Source organism: Akanthomyces muscarius, chromosome 1 (genome assembly GCF_028009165.1).
Source record: "Akanthomyces muscarius strain Ve6 chromosome 1, whole genome shotgun sequence".
In the NCBI taxonomy this organism is placed as follows: Eukaryota; Fungi; Ascomycota; class Sordariomycetes; order Hypocreales; family Cordycipitaceae; genus Akanthomyces; species Akanthomyces muscarius.
In genome coordinates, this window is record NC_079241.1 from 5,057,729 (window position 1) to 5,076,147 (window position 18,419).

Here is an 18,419-nt window from a genome sequence, read left to right on the forward strand (position 1 = left end):
CCAGAGTACATCTCTGATGCATACGTGCCTCAGGTTCCGCCACGAGACAGCACAAGACTCCTTCAGGGAGGGGGGCGCGAAGAACGCTACGAAATATAGTATGTACTGGGAAGAGGGATCGCGATGGTGATTTCTCAGAAGCAGCAAATTGTCGCTTGGCTTAAGCCGGACGCCTCGGATCGACAGTATTTTATATTACCGTTATATTTTCCCCTTTCCGGCACATGCCATGTGGAAGCTGACAAGTTGAGAGAAAAAAGTAAAAAGAGGGGACCGACAAAAATGACAGAGATGAAAAGAAAGTGACGTAGATATATTGCGACCGGGGGGGGAGGGTGATAAACAACGCCATTTATTTATTTTTCCTCATCCCTACGTTTCTCGGAGGCTGGTCCGGAAAAGAGGCTTTTCTGGCGCCATGCCACGTGTATGTGCGTGTGTCTTTAGACAGCTTTGCCTTCTTTTTTTTTTTCTTTTTCAACTCGCTTGAACTCAAACATGAATGGAAAAAAGGCAAACTTGTCCGCGCCCATGCATCAGAGGGGCGGAAACAGGCCAATGAGAAGCTGTACCCCTCTGTTGGTAACTTCGTCTTGTTCTCTCATGCACTCGCCGCCGCCGCCGCCCCAAGGAGTGGGTGGGTGGTGGTGGTATTACGCCCGCCGCCCGCACCGAAACATTACGGTTTTCCGAAATTAAACGGCTTTTTTGCTTGACAGTCATCATGTACGCGACGCATCACTTTTTTTTGCAATGGTCGGCTTCCCATCGATGGTAGCCAATCTCACGCCAGTAGTCCCCATGTCGCGACACGATTGAATTACCATTTTGTCTGTCAGATTGCCAGCGAATCTGTTTAAGCTGACGATACATGCCTGGTGACTTTACTCTTGATCCTCCCTTGCAGCTGAGGAAAGAGACCACAACTTGTCCTACCTGCATCTAATAGTACAATTTTATTTCATTTTTTGCTCCGTCATATAGCAGCTACTTTACCGGGCATGCTGCGTTGTACCGCCTCTGCATTGTTTCCTCTCCCTCTCTCTCCCTCTCATGCTCATGCTCGTCTCATCTCCTCTCGCACAAAAGGCTCCAGGTTCAATCTGGAACCTGCAGGCACGCTCGCTCCGAGTGTTTCTAGTCTGTTGACTTGGCGGCCCAGGTAGCGTCCCACGCCGTCCATTCGGCTGTTCAGGTACGGGTGCTGGTCCTCAATCTGTCGACGCGCCACCGCAGCTTCAAAGACGGACGGGTTGAGAATGGGCATGATCCGGTGTGTCGGGTAAAAGCGGCCACGGACCGACTTCTCCTTGAGCCTGACGCCGTCGCCCACGACGACCCAGCCGTGAAAGGCGGCCGGCTGCACCTGGCTCCTCCAGTGTGACTCGTCGCGCAGGGCAAAGGGCAACTGCTCCATGGGAACGATCGTCGCGGGGTCGGCCCCCGGGTCTGCACGCTGGTAGAGAGTGCCGCGGAAGAAGACGGCTCCAGGAAAGTCGCCGGACGTGTAGATGAATCGTAGACCCATCACGACCAGGTCCTCGGACGCGATGCTGAGCTCGACGGGCAGATTTCGTACTCTCAAACAGTCGCCGACCTCGATGCGTTCCGCACCCAGGAAACATCCGTAATACGTGGTCGTCCTGGCTTGTACATCCTCCGACATGGCTGACCACAACGAGTTGGACCAGTCAACTTTGGATGCAGCCATCTTTGATGCGTCAAGCAAAAGCAAATCTCGCTTAGAGGGATCTGCTCCATACTCGCGAAACTTATCGGGCCACGGTATCTCGTCAAATATCTTGTCTTTCAGCTCCTCGATCGCCACGGGGGGGACGCTAAAAGCCTGGAAGGGCCGCATATCCCTGTCTTGCTTGCCAACATTTTTCTGCGGGATTAGGCTGCTGCCCAGTGGCATCAATTCGTGAACTCCAGGCTGCTGGGGATTTTGTGCTGCGATTATGCCCAGGCGCCATGTATTGCCATTTTGAAACCACACCTGCTCTCCGACTCGGAATAAAATGGGTGACTGTAGCGACCATCCCATGTTGCGTTGCTGCTGTGCTTGATGTTGGCTTGCCAGCTGCGCGTGTCGTGCCTGCTGTTGCTGTTGCTGGTTAAGTTGTTCTTGTTGTGCTACTGCCAGGGGTTGCGTTTGAGCTGCAACCTTCGCGTCTGGCTTGGCTTGCACGGGCTGCGCCTTTGGCAATGGTTCTGGTTGCCTCAGCGGTGGCTGTCCGGGAATGGTTGGTAATGGCACTGGAGTCACCCTTGGTAGAATCTTTTCTGGTTTTGCTGGCGGGAGCGTCGGTGTATTGCTGGTTATCTCGTCCATTGATGCGGCAAGCTTTGCCATGTTGGGTGAATTGCAGTGAACACAGCAGCAGTCTTTGTATTCCTTCGACGACGAGAGGAGCCATATCAGATGCGCTGCGAACTCTTGTGGGGTCTTGAACAACTTCGATTTGACTGGGTATCCTGACACCCAAATATGCTTTGATTTTTCATATGGCCAGTATCCGCGAGGGAATTCTACGAACCATGCATTTCCTTCTAATTGGCCTGTCAATATTGCTTCATTGCCCAACATCAACCATTGAACTTACCATCAGGATTGGGTGACAGCTCCATCTTTAGAATAATTCCCAGTTTGACTTTCCATTCGACATAGCGAGGATCGTCTTCAGCGAGCCGTATCATTTGTGGCTTGGTTCTGGGTGCTTTGTCCGTGGCCTCCTTGGCAAGCTTCTTCGGCGCTGACGCCGTAACTGGCCAGTATCCGGGGCCTGTATCTGCGCCATCACTTCGCCCGACGCGCAAGACGTCAAACTCTTTCAGGTCTGCCATGTTCGGCTTCTATCAGTAGAGCGCGCGCGCGATCATGCATGTATCAAATGCGTCGCCTTCACGGCGCTGCGTAGGTCTGGCGGTCTTTCGTCACGTTGGCCAGTGGAAGTGAGAGCTCCCCAAAAGTAAGCCGGGGAAAGATTCGCGTCGCTCTCCTGGTCAATTCGGTTTCACTGGTCTACGCGCATCAAGTCATATATGCGCCACGCGAAGCAGCCCTTTTAGGTCGCGTTTATGGGAAGATCCGCACTGTTTGCGTGTGGAAACGAGGTTGTCAAGCTCCAGAGCTGCGAGTTCCAGAAGTCGCCCGTAACTGTGATGAGTCAGCAACATTCGGTGACGCGCTACCTACCCTGCAGTACAGTTGCTCCATTTCATGAATCATCATCAGTCTACTTTACCAAAAAGGTAATGAATATAAAAGCACGTCAAGTTTGAAAGGGTCACTCGGAGGTTGATGCATTTGAGTGGGAAGTTGTATATAGTTTTAACTCACATCGCTGTGGCTTGCACAGGTCAACCGTTCTGACTTGTCTCGCGTGCAAACTCGGTGCTTGACTGACTTCCTATGTTACAGTCACTGACGAATGGGTCGCAGAAACCAATAAGACATAAAGAAAAAGAAAAAAAGAAATACAGACAACATCAATTGCAAACTGAAGACAACCAAGCAACACTGGAATATATCTCTATTTCACTCGACGCGGGGCGACGGTGTTGCAGTTGGCTGCTGGCGCGTACCTCCAACGGCCCCCACAGATCCCACGCGTAAAGAGAACGCGTTGCGGCCCCTCCATTCTGTGCCTGCATCGTCGCCTGGTTTTATTTGCCAGTGACAGGAACGACACAAAACGGCACAATGGAGATCGCAGGCGAAACGCAGTACGGTAACACAAACCGGGCATTCCTACAGGCTATGCTTGGGAGGAGTTCCATGACTTTTCGCGAGTCGCGGTCGGTCATTGCTGCCATATTGAACGCTGAAAATGATGGAGACCAAGTGCGGCCAGAACAAGTTACAGAAGAAATGTTTGATAAGTTGATGGGAACGGCCCGAGAAGCTGCGTCTCTGTTCGATTACGAGATTCGAAGAACGCAACACCAAGTCACCAAAGAACGAGTCTATGCCTTTGTCAATACCGCCTCGGACTCGCAGACGCAACTTGCGACAACGTTCACCCACGATGAGCTTGCATTTGTCAAGCGAGCCCTGGAGGCCATGTTCGACAAGTACAACACGCCGCGAATGGAAGTTATCGCCCTTACCGATATGCAGGCAGTCAAGCTCGCAAGACCGAATCGCAGGGAGAGCGCCGTCAACCGAAGCGAAGACGAGCCTACACAGTCACAGGCGACCGTTGACAGAGGACTGAAGCACAGCGAAGTAGAAACAGTGCTGGAGAACCTTGTTGGCGGTGGATGGTTTGAAAAGAGCAGAGAGGGATTCTATTCGCTCACACCGAGGGCGCTCCTGGAATTGAGGCCATGGCTCCTTGGCACATTCAACTATCCGGATGCAGAGGAAGGAGAATGGCAGCGGATCAAGTTTTGCGAGGCATGCAAGGATATCGTGACGGTGGGAGTGCGGTGTGCCGAACCCGACTGCATCGTCCGGGTCCACGACATTTGCGAGGAAGCCTTTTGGCGAACGAGACGAGACAAGAAGTGCCCCAGATGTTCGAGAGAGTGGGCGGGAAAACTGTACGTGGGAGAGCGGGCAGTAACATCTACGCAGGCATATCAGAGAGGTCGTCGCCAGAGTGGCGGCAGAAGGGGCAATTTGGCAGACGAGGTGGTGCAGCAAAGCATGGCTGACTATGAGAGGGAAGACCAAGAACAGTGAAGTGGCAAAAGGAGCAACTTAGATGACAAGCATGGCACATGACCAAGGGAAATCAACAGACCCACGTATATTAACGATACCCACAGTATAATTTGACCATTACAGACCAGATGCGCCGATGCATGTAGATGCGCCATGTGTATATGTGTTACGATAAAAATCCGTGGCGGCTAACTTGTGTCGAGGGGCCTAGCGAGGTATGTGTTGGCGAGCCGTGCTGTGCTTGAAGTGCGGATTCTGTTATAGTCGGATAAACAGACGCTGCTTGCCATGCTGAGTTTTTGAGCAGTACTTTTGCGATCTCTAAATCAAGATTCAAACAGCCAACCTTTTTTTCTTCAACAATGGCGCGGTATCTGACTGGTTGACTGTGATTGACAAACTGGGCACAATCACAAGCTTTGTGGAGTTCAGGCCCATGGCGTCGCCTTCATTGGTGGCGGTGTCAGGGCGGCCTCTTTGCCTCTTCCCCAACAAGCGCTAACAAAGAACTTGGAATTCGAGCTTTGGCCCCAGTACATAACCAAGGGTCCAAGTCGCTCGACCTCTCCTTCAACTCAACAAACACACTGCGCTGCCGCGAAACCTCAGATACCCTCAGAAAACAAGTGCGCTGATACCAGCCCATTTCGCAGCCTGCGCCACACACGATGCTCGAATTCTTTACGTACAAGAAGGTCAAGAAGCACAACGCGCAGAAGAAGGCCAAACAAGAGGCGGAACACGCGAGAGCTTCAGGCGACGATTCTACGACCGCCGATGAGATAAATAATGGCACATCCAAGCTGCTAAAAGGCAAAGAACGCGACGACGGCAGCGGCAACGTGGATGTCGTGCTGCACGAAGACGATGAGCGCTTCATCGCAGACCTGCTCGCCGAGCATGACGGCCCCGCGCCGCCGCTACCACCCCGCGTCGACGTTTCCGACATTGACTGGCACTCGGACAATGAAGCCGTCATAGCCGCCGAGGTGTCCAAGAAGAACGAGGCGGCGGCCAAGGACGATGCCGCAGCCAAGACGGCGACGGCGGCGGACAAGAAGCCCAACCGCCTGTCCATGCTCTTCACCCGCCACAAAAAGGCCGAGGACGGGCTGAAGCCGGAAGACGCGCAGCTGACCGTCTCAGAGGCCGAGCGCGAGAAGAAAGATCTCGGCAACGTGCTGGACCGCCTCAACCTCACGGCCAAGAACAACAAGATTGTGCCCGCCGGCGAGGCGTCGGCGCTGCTGGCGCGCTTCACGCAGGTCTTCAAGGATCTCGTCAACGGCGTGCCGACGGCCGTCGACGACCTGACGAGCCTCGTCGAGGACCGCGACGGCGCCATCGCCAAGGGCTTCGACAAGCTGCCCTCGTCGCTCAAGAAGCTCGTCACGCAGCTGCCCGACAAGCTCACGTCGACGCTGGGGCCTGAGATCCTCGCCGCCGCGGCCGCGAGCCAGGGTATCAAGGCCGACACCGACGACGGCCTCAAGGGCACCGCCAAGAAGATGTTCCTGCCCCAGAACATCACCGAGCTCGTCACCAAGCCTGGCGCCGTGGTGGCCATGCTGCGCGCGATTGTCGAGGCGCTCAAGACGCGCTGGCCGGCCTTTATCGGCATGAATGTCCTCTGGAGTGTCGCGCTGTCATGTGAGTTTTGTGAACCACTTCCCCCCCCCCCCCCAAATAATACCTCCTTTGCTAACATTGACGGCAGTGCTTCTGTTTGTGCTGTGGTATTGCTACAAGCGCGGTCGTGAAACCCGCCTGGAGCGTGAAAAGACGGAGGATACGATTGACGATAGTGAGCGCTTTGAAGAGCTCCCGGATGACCCCACGCTGCCCGTACCACCTCGTACAGAGGTGACAGCTCCGGAAGAGACCACGGCGACTTCTTCTGGCCGCGAGTTGAACGAAGGGGAAGCAGTGGCAACCTCTAGCAAGACGCGATAAGATGTCCATAGATGGGCTTTTAATGACCCTTTTGTAACGCCTAACGAAACGAAATACCTAATACGATGTTCTTGACCAGTCAATTTTTTTTTTTTTTTTTAGCGAAGAGACCATTGTCAATTTGAACGTGCACGGAGAAATTGTCTTGTTGGCTTATGGGTATCATCATTATTCATGCCAACGTTATTTTAGATAGAAAGTGCCTCGAGGCATAGTTTTTCAATCATCCTCCACCAATTCTTTAATTTCCTCACCACCGGGTGCTAAATCCACTGCTTCCGCCTTGGCGTTGGCTGCTCCGGGGGTTGAGTCGTGGCCTCCATCTTGCATCCAGAAATCCACCTCGTCAATTATATCATACACGGCGTCTTCTGCCACCTGCTCCTTGTAGCGGTCTGACACGGCTCGCAGCGTCTTGCTCTGGGGCTCTGTTTGCGTCGCGTCGAAATCGGGAGGCGGGTACCAGAAGTCTGGCCCAAAGTTGACCTCTGCCGCGCCGCCACGGAATACGCTGATGGCTGGGTAGTAGCCAAGCATGCCGTCGTCGAGACCGTCGCGAGCGCCAACCTGCGGCATCGGTCGCGAAGCTGGAGGCAAGAAGCCCAAAAGATTCTCAAACGGTGTTCCCATTAGAACGCCATTTTTATAGACTTTGATATAAGAATTCGGAAGCGTTCGGAGAGCGGGCGTGGCGTGTGTTGGATGCGGAGGGTGGGAGTTGGCGCTGGCAGCGGTGGATGGCGAGGGATTCATAAGATCCTCTAGCTCGCGCGTGGTGTGATACTCGATTCTCTCAAAGTAGGTATGTGCCTTGAAGCGAATGGGTACGCGGTCGCGGACAATGTTTGCGCCTTCGGCGGTCGGAGGCGGCGGCTCGTCGGCAGCGTCGACAGCAGGGTGGTATTGGCCGGCCATGATCTTGCGTTGTAAGCGTTCCGAGGGTAGCTGAATTTCTAATCCGATAACATCGCCTTCGCGAATTCCCTCACCCGCTGGAAAGAATTCCTTTGGGCGGGACATGTGAACCTTCTCTCCTGCCACGTCGCGAATGCCGTAGCTGTAGGCGTCGAAACCAACGGGCGCATCTAATGACGCCTCGCGTCTCGCCCATCCCATGCGAACGTGCTTGCCGCCCTCCGGCTTCGTCTCTCCGGGTGGCGGAGGGCGCACTCCTTGCGTGATTTTGCATTCCCAGTACCATCGGCCCTCTCGAACCGCAACGTTGGCACGTGCCATGCGGAATCCTCTATCAGTGGTGACGGTCCGGGCTGACTTGTCAAAGAAGACGTGCGACGCTGCATCCTCAAAGCTAAAACGGGGCCCGAACGGCTCGGGCTCGGTCTGGCGATAGTAGATCATCGAAGGGAAACGCGGGTCTGCTATGCAATGTGTATATCGGAAGTTCTTCTTATTGGCCACGCTGCGGATATGGTTAGTCTAGCCTTGGCTGGCCGGGTCATAGGGTGCAGCCTACTGGTCGGACGTCTCGAAGAACTGGACAGCATCTCCGTCACGCATAATGGCCTCATGATGCAGTGTCAGAACGGGCCCTCTTGGCGGGTCAAAGTCGGAGAGCTTGGGCGGCGCAAGCTTGTAGCGCAACGGGCTTGATTCGCTCTGCTCGATTTCCTTGTCGGCGGCTTTCGGGTCAGGGGTTGGAGGAACGCTGTCGCCCTTGGCCTCGCGCTTCTTCAACGTCTCCTTCTTCATTCTGTTAGGCTTGGAGCGAGACCCTTGCCCATCGTCGTCTGTCTGCGAAGGGGGATCTGCGAATTTGACATCAGGATTCAATGGCGATGGTCGCGCAGGGCTGTGAATCTCGTCAATGGCACGCTTTTGAGGAATTGAGGACAGAGAGGCTGTGGAAGGAGGCTCCTGCTTGGGAGTCTCCGCATCAGAGGCCATGATGTGCAAGGCAGAGGAATTGAGCAGCGAATTGATGTACTGGTAGATGGGCAGGGGACGCGTTGTGACGCGAACCATCGTGGTTGTGGAGCACTGCACCCTGCCATTAGGTCAGCATAGAGGCTAAATTTTCGATCTTTTTATTACTTTTACTTATTATTCTCTATTTCTTTACTCTTCCTATTTCTTTTATCCTTCCTATTTCTCTTATTCCTTTTCTTTTCTTTTTTCCCTCTCATGCTCTTTAATGCCTTTATTTGTTAATAGCTAACAGACTAGCTATCCACTGGCGTAGTTTTTTTTAGTACGGGGCCTCAGGCGGAAAAAAAACCACCGTCACTGGACTCCTGTGCCATCTACAAACAGGCATTCGAGCCTTTTTCTAAGATAAAATGGTTCGAAGATACTGGCATATTATTTCGGCATTAAATGTCAACTTTCGCTGTTTAATCAGAGTAGTGATGGCTGGTTGTTACCTTGGCTTGGTCTTAACCGGGCCATCTTTATTTCTTCCCACCAGGTACTTGCCCCTCTTGCCTCCTAGCAAGCTAGGATCTTATCTGAAGTAGTTTGCGCTAGGCAAAAAGCCCTGTGGCTCCTTTGTGGACGCGAGTCTGCGTAGCGGCCAATTGGGAGCGAGGTGAATGTAATCAACAGGCTTCCAGTGTCAGCGCGGGCCTAGCGCTGCATCTTTGACGCTCCAGATAATCGATCCGTCCCAAGTGCTCGGTGCCTGTGTAGCAGCAAGTACCGAATAGTCGTCGAGACTGCGTCAAGGTCGCCGTCGTGGACCAGCCAGAGCAAGCAGCGCTGAAAGAGTCGACACAGTAGGCTGCGCAAAAACAGCTCGTCCCGACTTTGGTGCTGTCCCTGGATTGACCGCCACCGACCCGGACTTAGCTGCTCGCTTTCGGCGGACGTATTCGTCACGACTACCTACTACCTAGTTTTGGCCACTCGCCGAGCCAGCCCCAGGTCTAACTGGACCGTCCCAAGCAAAACTGTCTTCATCGCGGCCCCTTCGGAGAGCATTTGTGCTCCTGCAACCACAACAATCACCTCGACACAACCAGCAAACGTCTCCTGGGGCATTGCCGTCGCCTGCTCATCATAGCCCTACGCCTTACGCCATATACCCTACCTATTTTCGCCTTGGCCACATCTTGGCTGTGGGTGGACACGCTGACCTCGCCTCTTTGTTCTCGCCTCTTTGTTTGATTTTCCCAACGCGCAGCAGCCGCCACCTGCTCTAGCCTGATCACCAGTCTTTCAACTCGAACCGCTGCAGCCTGTTGGCACTCGTACCATCCCGTCTTGTATCTGATGCATCGCGCACACCGTTTATGACATTACGTCAACAGTCGCCATCGCAATAACTACCAACACTGCCACCATACTTCACGAATCAGTTCGAGATAACCATGACGGAGGCCTCACAACCAGTGGCAACCGCGTCGCAGCCACGAACAGCCTTACCCTCGCGGCCTCTATCCAGAGGCCGCGAAGAATCGGCTGCCACAAGCTCCTCGCGACCATCGCCGGATGGCGAGAAGCAAAGACGTCCCCTAAAGAGTGGCAGCAGAAGCCCAAGCGCGACTAGCGCCGCCGAACCATCCACCAAAGGCGCCGGAACCAAGAAGAAGCAACAACCTGCGTCATCGTCTGGCCACAGCCAGGTTTGCAGGTACGCCCCCCCAGTGATCAATGCAAAGAACTTCAAAGCTGACCCCACCGACAGCAACTGTGGAACGACAGAAACGCCGCTATGGAGAAGATCCCCGCAAGGTGCTACCATATGCAACGCTTGTGGTCTCTATCTGAGAGCCAGAAACTCGGCGCGACCAACGAATCTGAAGAAGCCTCCAAAGGTAGTCTCTGCAGAACCATCTAGAGAAAACCTGCCGAAGTCCGGTGGCTCTGGACAAGATTCTGCGTCTAAAGTGGCTGGCGCGACCTACGTCGCTGCCGAGAAGACACCGTCAGGAACCTGCCCTGGAGGCGGCCGTTGTAATGGAACGGGCGGTGCAGAGGGCTGTAATGGGTGCCCTGCATATAATAACCGCGTTTCAAAACTTAGCATGCTGCAAAGGCAAGGTGGCTGTCAAGGAGGGGATGAGCCATCCGACGACGCTCCTGCCCCTATCGATATCAATGCGCTCCAGGCGCACAGTCAACAGTCCTCTGTGATAATTGCGTGCCAGAATTGTGGTACTACGATCACACCGCTATGGAGACGAGATGGAAATGGTCATGTCATCTGCAATGCATGCGGTAAGTCAATGATGAGTTTACTCACAACATATATCCTAACATGAGTAATTGCAGGTCTTTACTACAGGCTCCACGGAGTTCATCGTCCAGTGACGATGAAAAAAGCGACGATCAAGAGACGCAAGAGAGTCATTCCTGCAAACCAGGAGGAGGAAGGCGAAGACGAAGATGTGGTAATGGAATCGCACAGCAACGAGACTACACCAGAACGAGGCACCATTAATGATGACGGCTCTATAAATCTCGGAATACGACGAAAGCCCGAAGATCCTGTACCGATGGATTTGGACACACCTCGACATCAAGTGAAGCAGCCATCACCTCTGCCAACGTCATTGCCGCCGGCTTCAGATCTGGCAGCTTATCGCCAAACGCCATCCTCTGCTCGAAACGCGCAGCCTTCTCTAAACGATGAGAACCGGTTACCGCCTCTCACATCAATGACAGCCGGCCCCGAAAGACAGTCGTCTGTTTCGCCGTCGTCATTTATCTCGCCGCGTAGAAAAAGATCGTTCTCGACGACAGATTCGGCTTCTGTCATTGGCACAGAGGGTGGCTACGACAGTGCGAAGCGTGTGTCTTCTATCAGGGATATCCTGAATCCAGCATCTAGCTCGTACGAGGGAAGAGATGGCAGATCGGAGTACTCGCTTCCACCGATGAGATCACCGGCCGAAGGATTTACGCCGGTTAATAGGCCAAGTGCTTATTCTTCACGCGATGGTACCCCGACAAGCAATAGTCATGATGGCGATCATAGAGCAGAACGAACGCAGCTGCTGGAAAGAGAGACGGAAAGGATCCGCGAAATGCTCGCCGCAAAGGAGCGAGAGCTGTACAAACTCAGGACCGGATAATTGACGACCGACGATTACGAGGTGAATGCAGGGATGGATGGACGGCCGCGGCACGATTGATGAATTTGTTTGTTTATGATACGCGGCTACGGCAAGGGGGAATCCATAGCTACAGGATGAAAGGGCTGACGGCGCTTTGGGATCCTTTTCCACATCATCATTTGTTCTTAAAGAGTGCCTACGAGGGTAACGGGGAACTGAATAGATTCGGAATGCGAGAATGTCAGGCTGGAACAGAAAAAATTGGCAAAATTCATGGCTTGTGCTTTTACTTTAGACAAAAAAGCCCAGCACCCTACTGTAGGCACATGGCATGGGAACATGTTGATACACGATTTTTCCTTGTATCGGGCCAAGGCTGCATGTCAATGTGTGTAAAGCGAAATAAAAGAGATGATGCCTATACTGTAGAGCCTCTGTAACTGTACCGGATTAATGAAGCATAGTGAGTCATAATACATGGTAGCTACCTGGGCAGCATAAATAAGGGCTCTAGAGCGTAGCCAGTGGGTGACAAATGAAGACGCTATTCCAGTAAGTAGGAATAGTGACTCGTTACTTCTTAGTATTATTGTTGTCTATAGTAATTCTTTTCTATTTTCTCGTTGTCCTTTATACTATCTATTTCTTCTTATTTTCCTTTATTTCTCTCTTTTCGCCGTGACCAACAAGGACCAGCGTTTTTCTTTTGGTACCACCTTGCTATGCTGGAAGGGTGCTTCGAGAGCAAGTACGCTGTGCGGTGAAGTTGCGGTGCGAGGGGCCGATACGTCAACACGGCGAACGCGCAAGTACGAGTAAGCGGCAAAAAAAAAAGTTGCCGTGAGAAAACTAACAGCCTCAGCCGCTCCACGGCCAGGAAGGTTCCAGAGCCTTGCGAGGGTGTGCATGGGCGTTAGTTAGTGCTTCCCCACGCTAAACCGGCACGGGGACAGGTTGCATTATTAATGTAGAAAGCCACGATCAGCCTCACGAGGCGCAGTTGGCAGCCTCGGTATCGATGCTGCCGTGTAATATGAGAAAAGAAACAAAACCGAGATTGATCGAAGCTAACAGGGAGTTGACGTGTAGAATAAAGTAGCGGTCGGATAACGTTGGACGTTCATGTGACAGTTTGGCCAAGTTTCAAGAGCCTTGGCCGCGGAAAAGTATAAACTTGAGGCCGGCTTCGGCCCTCTCTATGCCGAAGCGACTTGAAAAAAAAAAGGTAGTGTTGCATATACTTTTCTGTTGCATATTAAAGCACAGTCCGAGTCGACGTATCATTCCGGAGAAAAGGGGGGGGGGAGGGGGACGTTGTGCATTGCAGATCTAAAGCGTGGGAGTCAGTCATCTGAGCATATCAATCTCGGCCTGCGTCGGCCGCTGTGAAATACAACCGCGACTACGCTATCAGTTTGACTTTCGTTTATTTGGCTTTTTGACTTTCTCCACGAGGAGAGTGACCCGCGGAGAGTCCATCTTGGGACGGAAGCCGCGTGGTGGAGAGAGACGCGCGCCCGGACCGAGGACCGGCCGAAAAGAGGAAGACTCGAGAATATGATGGAGTGTTCTGGTAGTTTTTTTTGAATCAGTGTGATGGAGCTAAAAGCTGACGGGGAATACGGGCAGAGGAATAGGGTGGTGGTTGATGCCATGGACTCAGCGGCAAGGCCGAGCAGCGACGTTTGTATTCTACTTTGGCTATTGAATAACGAGGTTGGAATATACAATCGGTGTAGCATTGCGTACTGCATCTGGCATGCAATTGAAGTGGATGATGGAGCGTGTTTTAGTGCAGCGTGGCGTAGTTGAGTCCTTGTTACTTGGTGAGGGATGCGAAGCGGATGGAGATGTACACCGAGGCTGGTCAATTGTATTGTGAAGAATTGTCTTGTAAGCGAGCAAGTTTTACGCTGCAGGATGAGGGTGCACTGTATACGCAATGAACACGAGCAATGCGTTACGTCTGTTCGCTGCATGAGGTTGACCCATCGCGTGCTCAATGGTCATCGGCGGCCCAGTATCAACATGGGGGCTGATGCGGTTATTTCCAAACCGATCATTGTGGCACTTTTGCTCGGCCTGTTGGAGCTGGCCAAGTGGCATTAAGACGTCAAAGACGTACTGTAGGTGCATACTATGTATTGTACTGGTAGACGAGTCGCGGGCCGTGCAAGTACTGGAGTGACTAGGCACCGTTATTAGCCCGCCGGCGGCGCATCCACGCACCACCTCTCCCGTCCCCCTGTGCGCTTGTCCCACAATCCTGGTTCCTTTTCCTCTTGCTGTTCTACATCTGTACTAGTCTCACCTTGAAGCATGTCAAGAGCGCCCTTGACATGCGGGGCTCTACATAATGTGGGTTGCTGGCCTTTCTTTGCCTTGCCGACAGCCAAACCGCCTTGCGTAGGTACCAACGACCGACCGCTCCGGATCGGAGGCCCCGCTGGCGTGACTCTGCTCCAGCGCTGCGTCGACCGTTTACAGGCCTCACCACGCCTGGTAGGTACAGCGTCGTCGCCGCCAAGCCACGGGGCGGTCCTGTTCAGAACAGAACAAAACTCGGACACCCTCCGTCTTCGCGACAGCTCTTCCATATTCCACATCAACATAGCCTGCCTTTGAATTCCTGGGCTTCTCTATTTCTTAACAAGGCGGGATACTTTGACCTTGTCTGCTGCATATACTTTACCCGTTGCTCCTACACGCCAGCCGCTTCTTGTGTTTCTCCGCCGCCTTCAGCGTGCTTCTACATACGCCATACTGCCTGTGTGTTCGCACCGGCGGTCAACCATCTTACACACTCTTAACACAGTGCGTCATTGGACGCCATCCAAGATTGTGCTGCTTTGCAAATGAGGCACTCCCTCCCACGTGAATCTCGCTCACGCCGTTGCTGAGCCCTCGCCCTTCCCGCATAACCCACCAGCAACCGCCTGCACGCTCGCCATGGCTGGCCCCCTCGACGACTTCGTCCACTGGGACAAGGCTGCCGATGCTATTGGTGGGACTACCGATTTCCAGCTTGATGGCGAAAACCTCGATCTCGTCCTTGCAAACGTCGACGATGATGATTTCGGCTTTTCTGCGCTCCAGCATTTCTCTGGCGACGCCAACCTTGATCTGTTTGCCATCCCCGGCACCATGCCCGACCCCATCTCCGAGGCCTGGTACGAGACGCCCCAGACCGCCTGCGCCCATTGCGCCGCCGGTGGCTTTTCCTGCAAGAAAATTCATGAAGGTAGCTATAAGGGCTATTGCACCAGCTGCGTTGCTCTCCGCGTCGAGTGCAGCTTTGCCCGCGCTCTGGGCAATGCCATGCCTGGCGTCGAGCCGGCCGCGGCCTTCCCCCCCAGCCCTTGGCCCAACACCATCCACTCGAGCTTTGCCAACCATATGGCTGCTCCTGCTGCTCATCACCCCAACGAGAACAACGGTATTATTGCCCCGGTTCCCATTGCGCCGCCCAAGATTGGTGCCCGCTTCTCCCGCGAGTCTGTCCGCATCTTGAAGAATTGGCTCTCTACCCACACCAGACACCCTTATCCTAGCGAAGAGGAAAAGGAAATGCTACAGCGCCAGACTGGCCTGAACAAGACGCAAATCACAAACTGGCTTGCCAATGCCCGCCGCCGCGGCAAGGTCCAGCCGCCTCGATCAGTCTCACCAAACCCCAGAAACTGGTCCACGCCCGGCTCAATTGACATTCCCCAGCGCCGCGGAACACCTGCTCTGGAAGCCATGAACCCCTTGCAGCGTTGGCAGGTCTCTCCTCCGGAACACGAACCGGCCTCGGTCAGCGCTATTGCAAGGGCCGTCACAGCTTCGTCTTCTGCCCTGTCTTCCGGGCTCAACTCCCCATACAGCTTCAACTACACCGATGACGGCTCCAATAGATCGCTTTGCAAGGAATCTTCGGCATCTAGTGTGGGCACCTCGCAGTCCAAGTCCACCAATGGCTCCTTTGGATCTGCATACTCTCACGGCTCCAGACACTCCTGGGGCTCGTTTGGCTCGGCGCCTTTCAACAGCCGCGGCCGTCGCCGTCGCCGTCGCAGGGCTGGCACCAAGCCCGAGGGCAACGCCAACCTGTCCGCGCCATTGAAGACTTTCCAGTGTACCTTCTGTACCGAAACGTTCAGAACAAAGCATGACTGGCAGAGACATGAGAAATCTTTGCACTTGTCGCTTGAGCGATGGGTCTGCGCGCCCGATGGGCCCCGTGCCTTGAACCCGGAGACGGGCAACATGTCTTGCGTCTTCTGCGGTATTGCCAACCCAGACGATGCCCACGTCGACTCGCACAACCACTCTGCTTGCCAAGAGCGCTGCCTCGAGGAGCGCACATTCTATCGCAAAGATCACTTGAATCAGCACCTTCGTTTGGTTCACAATGTCAAGTTTTTAGACTGGGCCATGAAGCCCTGGAAGATTGCGACGCCTGAAATCCGCTCACGCTGCGGTTTCTGCGGCATTGTAATGGATTCTTGGACTATTCGTGTAGATCATCTTGCGGAGCATTTCAAGACTGGTTATTCCATGGCTGACTGGAAGGGTGGCTGGGGTTTCGAGGTACCCGTTCTCGACATGGTTGAGAACTCCATCCCGCCTTGTATGCGACCATTGAAACTTCCCATAGACAAGATTCCGACGTCTGACTTTTGGTAATAGATCTTATTCATCATGAGCGAACCTCGCCCATGCCCTATGTTGCCCTCCAGTCTCCGCCTGCTTCTCCGCGTAATGCGTACGAGCTCATCAAGCTGGAATTAGCCCACTTTGGCTCGTCCTACTGGGAACAACACGGAAAGCCCCCGACTGACGAAGAACTCTGCCTGGAAGGATGCCGTATCATTTTCGCCTCCGAATTGCTCTCCATCCAAGGCATCGCCACCCAGGTATCCTGGCTTCGTGACATTATCATGAACGACGAAGAGCTCTCCCGCAAAGCCAAGTTCGGGCCTCTTCGCCGCGCAGCTGAGCTGCAAAGCCTCAAAATTAACGGCAAGGACAACCTTTTCGAAGAGTGCCCGATGGAAATCCAGCTCCACCAGTTTGTCAAGGCCAAGAGGTTGCTGGGCTTGATCGCCATGGACGACGAGCTGCAAGAGGAGGCCTGTCGAATTGTTGGACGTGTCGAAGAAATGTGCACGCACCCATCCGAGGCTGTTGCCAACTGGCTGCTTCGACTCATCAAGCGGTCGACCACTTGGTTATCTACCTTTCGACGCCGCGCGCATCTGCCCCGAACAGAAGATATCAAGAGCGACACCATCCGCTCCAAGGATCTCACCTCCATCGACTCGACAATCCACAGCTATTCGAGGCTCGAGAATGAGCTTGGTGACTACTTGAAGGCACAGCGCAATCTAGGCAAGGAGCCTTCGGACGAGGACCTCCAGCGCCAAGCGCGTATCATCATCTACGAATTCGACGATGGGTGGAACCAGACCGCAGCCGACAACATGCAGTGGCTAGATGCTTTCAAGGAGCGACACGCGCTGGCGGAAAAGACACCAGGCGCCACTAGCAAGACATCTCCAGAGCAGTCGGATCAAGCGACCGCTGTGGGCTCCCCCGGTTCGCAGTGGGCATCGCAAAGCAAGAGGCGACCGAGCGTCGGGAGCAATGCCAAGACTGCCGAGTTTCTCCAATTCAGCAAGCCCAGCAGCAACCCATCCTTCCTCAACGACGCAAACTGCTACCGCCGTCTTGCCAAGGAGCTGAAGCGATGGGTCGTCTCGGCCACGTCGCCCAACAACCCCAACCGCCATGTGCCGACTGACGAGGAGCTGCGCTACCAGGCACGCTGGATCATCTACGACGGCGACGACCCCTGGAACCAGACGGCCGCCGACAATGCCGAGTGGCTGCAGAGGTTCAAGCGCGACGTGGGCATCACCAAGGACGGCGGACCGGGTCTGCCCGAGGGCTACGCCTGGGCCATGGAGCAGGGCGGCACCGGCTTCGCGCCGCCCTACGCCTGCCCCCAGCCGGACAACATGGGCCCTTTTGCAGGCGCGGTGCCCGTCGAGATGCGCGACGGCGCCAAGGCCTTCATGGCCGGGCCCACGGCCGCCAACAGCTTCGTCGACACGCTCGCGGCGCCGCACACGCGCCCGGCGAGGGTCTTTTGCTCGCGCGAGCTCGAAGCCCGCCTTCTGCAGCACGCTGAGTGCCACGCCCTCGCGCACGGCACCATGCCCGACGATGTGGCGCTGCGTGCCGAGGCCAGGAGGATCCTGAAGACCGACTACACGGCCGCCGACGACGACCAGCTGCTCGGCAAGTTCAAGGAGCTCCTGTGCGAGAAGATGCCGTTTCTAGGGGGGCCGCAGCAGCAGCAGCAGCAGCAGCAGCAGCAGCAAGAGACTGATGTTTCTACTGAGGTGGTTGACCCGCCGCTCACTCTGCCAGTGGACACGGACATGGACATGCTGCTGCATAACATGGACTTTGAGCTGGAGCCCGACTTTATGAGCAGTGCCGTCATTGGCACGGAAGGAGAAGACGGTGGTGCGCCGCTCTTTTAAATGGGCATGAGATGTTGCTCTATGGAGTATCTTCTTTTTTTTTTGTGTAAAATTTTCATTTACTTTTCAACATTGATACCAAAAGGAGCGATCGGATGGCATTTGCATGACATTGATGGCGAGTAATTTACGATGGATGCACTGCATGGGTGTTTTTTTTGCTCAACAATTGTTTCAACGGGAATCGGATTTATCAGATTGACATATTATATTCAACATTGTGCTTTCTTGACATATATACTATAT

General features: G+C 54.1%; 6 protein-coding genes across 6 annotated transcripts; 4 read left to right on the top strand and 2 right to left on the bottom strand.

The window, feature by feature from the left end:
• Nucleotides 1–1,057: 1,057 nt before the first annotated feature.
• Nucleotides 1,058–2,847, bottom strand: LMH87_006708 (uncharacterized protein; the record flags this gene model as incomplete). Its single annotated transcript, XM_056204640.1, has 2 exons — nucleotides 1,058–2,553; nucleotides 2,607–2,847. The coding sequence occupies 2 exons, from the start codon at nucleotides 2,845–2,847 to the stop codon at nucleotides 1,058–1,060; spliced, it is 1,737 nt and encodes a 578-aa protein (XP_056059976.1).
• Nucleotides 2,848–3,706: 859 nt separating this feature from the next.
• LMH87_006709 (uncharacterized protein) lies at nucleotides 3,707–4,690 on the top strand (the record flags this gene model as incomplete). Its single annotated transcript, XM_056204641.1, has 1 exon — nucleotides 3,707–4,690. The coding sequence occupies one exon, from the start codon at nucleotides 3,707–3,709 to the stop codon at nucleotides 4,688–4,690; it is 984 nt and encodes a 327-aa protein (XP_056059977.1).
• Nucleotides 4,691–5,340: 650 nt separating this feature from the next.
• Nucleotides 5,341–6,625, top strand: LMH87_006710 (uncharacterized protein; the record flags this gene model as incomplete). The annotated part of the gene is made up of 2 exons (XM_056204642.1): nucleotides 5,341–6,322; nucleotides 6,390–6,625. 2 exons carry the CDS (start codon nucleotides 5,341–5,343, stop codon nucleotides 6,623–6,625), a joined length of 1,218 nt encoding a protein of 405 aa, XP_056059978.1.
• Nucleotides 6,626–6,844: 219 nt separating this feature from the next.
• On the bottom strand, nucleotides 6,845–8,608 carry LMH87_006711 (uncharacterized protein; the record flags this gene model as incomplete). The annotated part of the gene is made up of 2 exons (XM_056204644.1): nucleotides 6,845–8,045; nucleotides 8,100–8,608. The coding sequence occupies 2 exons, from the start codon at nucleotides 8,606–8,608 to the stop codon at nucleotides 6,845–6,847; spliced, it is 1,710 nt and encodes a 569-aa protein (XP_056059979.1).
• Nucleotides 8,609–9,951: 1,343 nt separating this feature from the next.
• Nucleotides 9,952–11,658, top strand: LMH87_006712 (uncharacterized protein; the record flags this gene model as incomplete). The annotated part of the gene is made up of 3 exons (XM_056204645.1): nucleotides 9,952–10,214; nucleotides 10,269–10,801; nucleotides 10,856–11,658. The coding sequence occupies 3 exons, from the start codon at nucleotides 9,952–9,954 to the stop codon at nucleotides 11,656–11,658; spliced, it is 1,599 nt and encodes a 532-aa protein (XP_056059980.1).
• Nucleotides 11,659–14,589: 2,931 nt separating this feature from the next.
• Nucleotides 14,590–18,173, top strand: LMH87_006713 (uncharacterized protein; the record flags this gene model as incomplete). The annotated part of the gene is made up of 2 exons (XM_056204646.1): nucleotides 14,590–16,252; nucleotides 16,312–18,173. 2 exons carry the CDS (start codon nucleotides 14,590–14,592, stop codon nucleotides 18,171–18,173), a joined length of 3,525 nt encoding a protein of 1,174 aa, XP_056059981.1.
• Nucleotides 18,174–18,419: the final 246 nt, after the last annotated feature.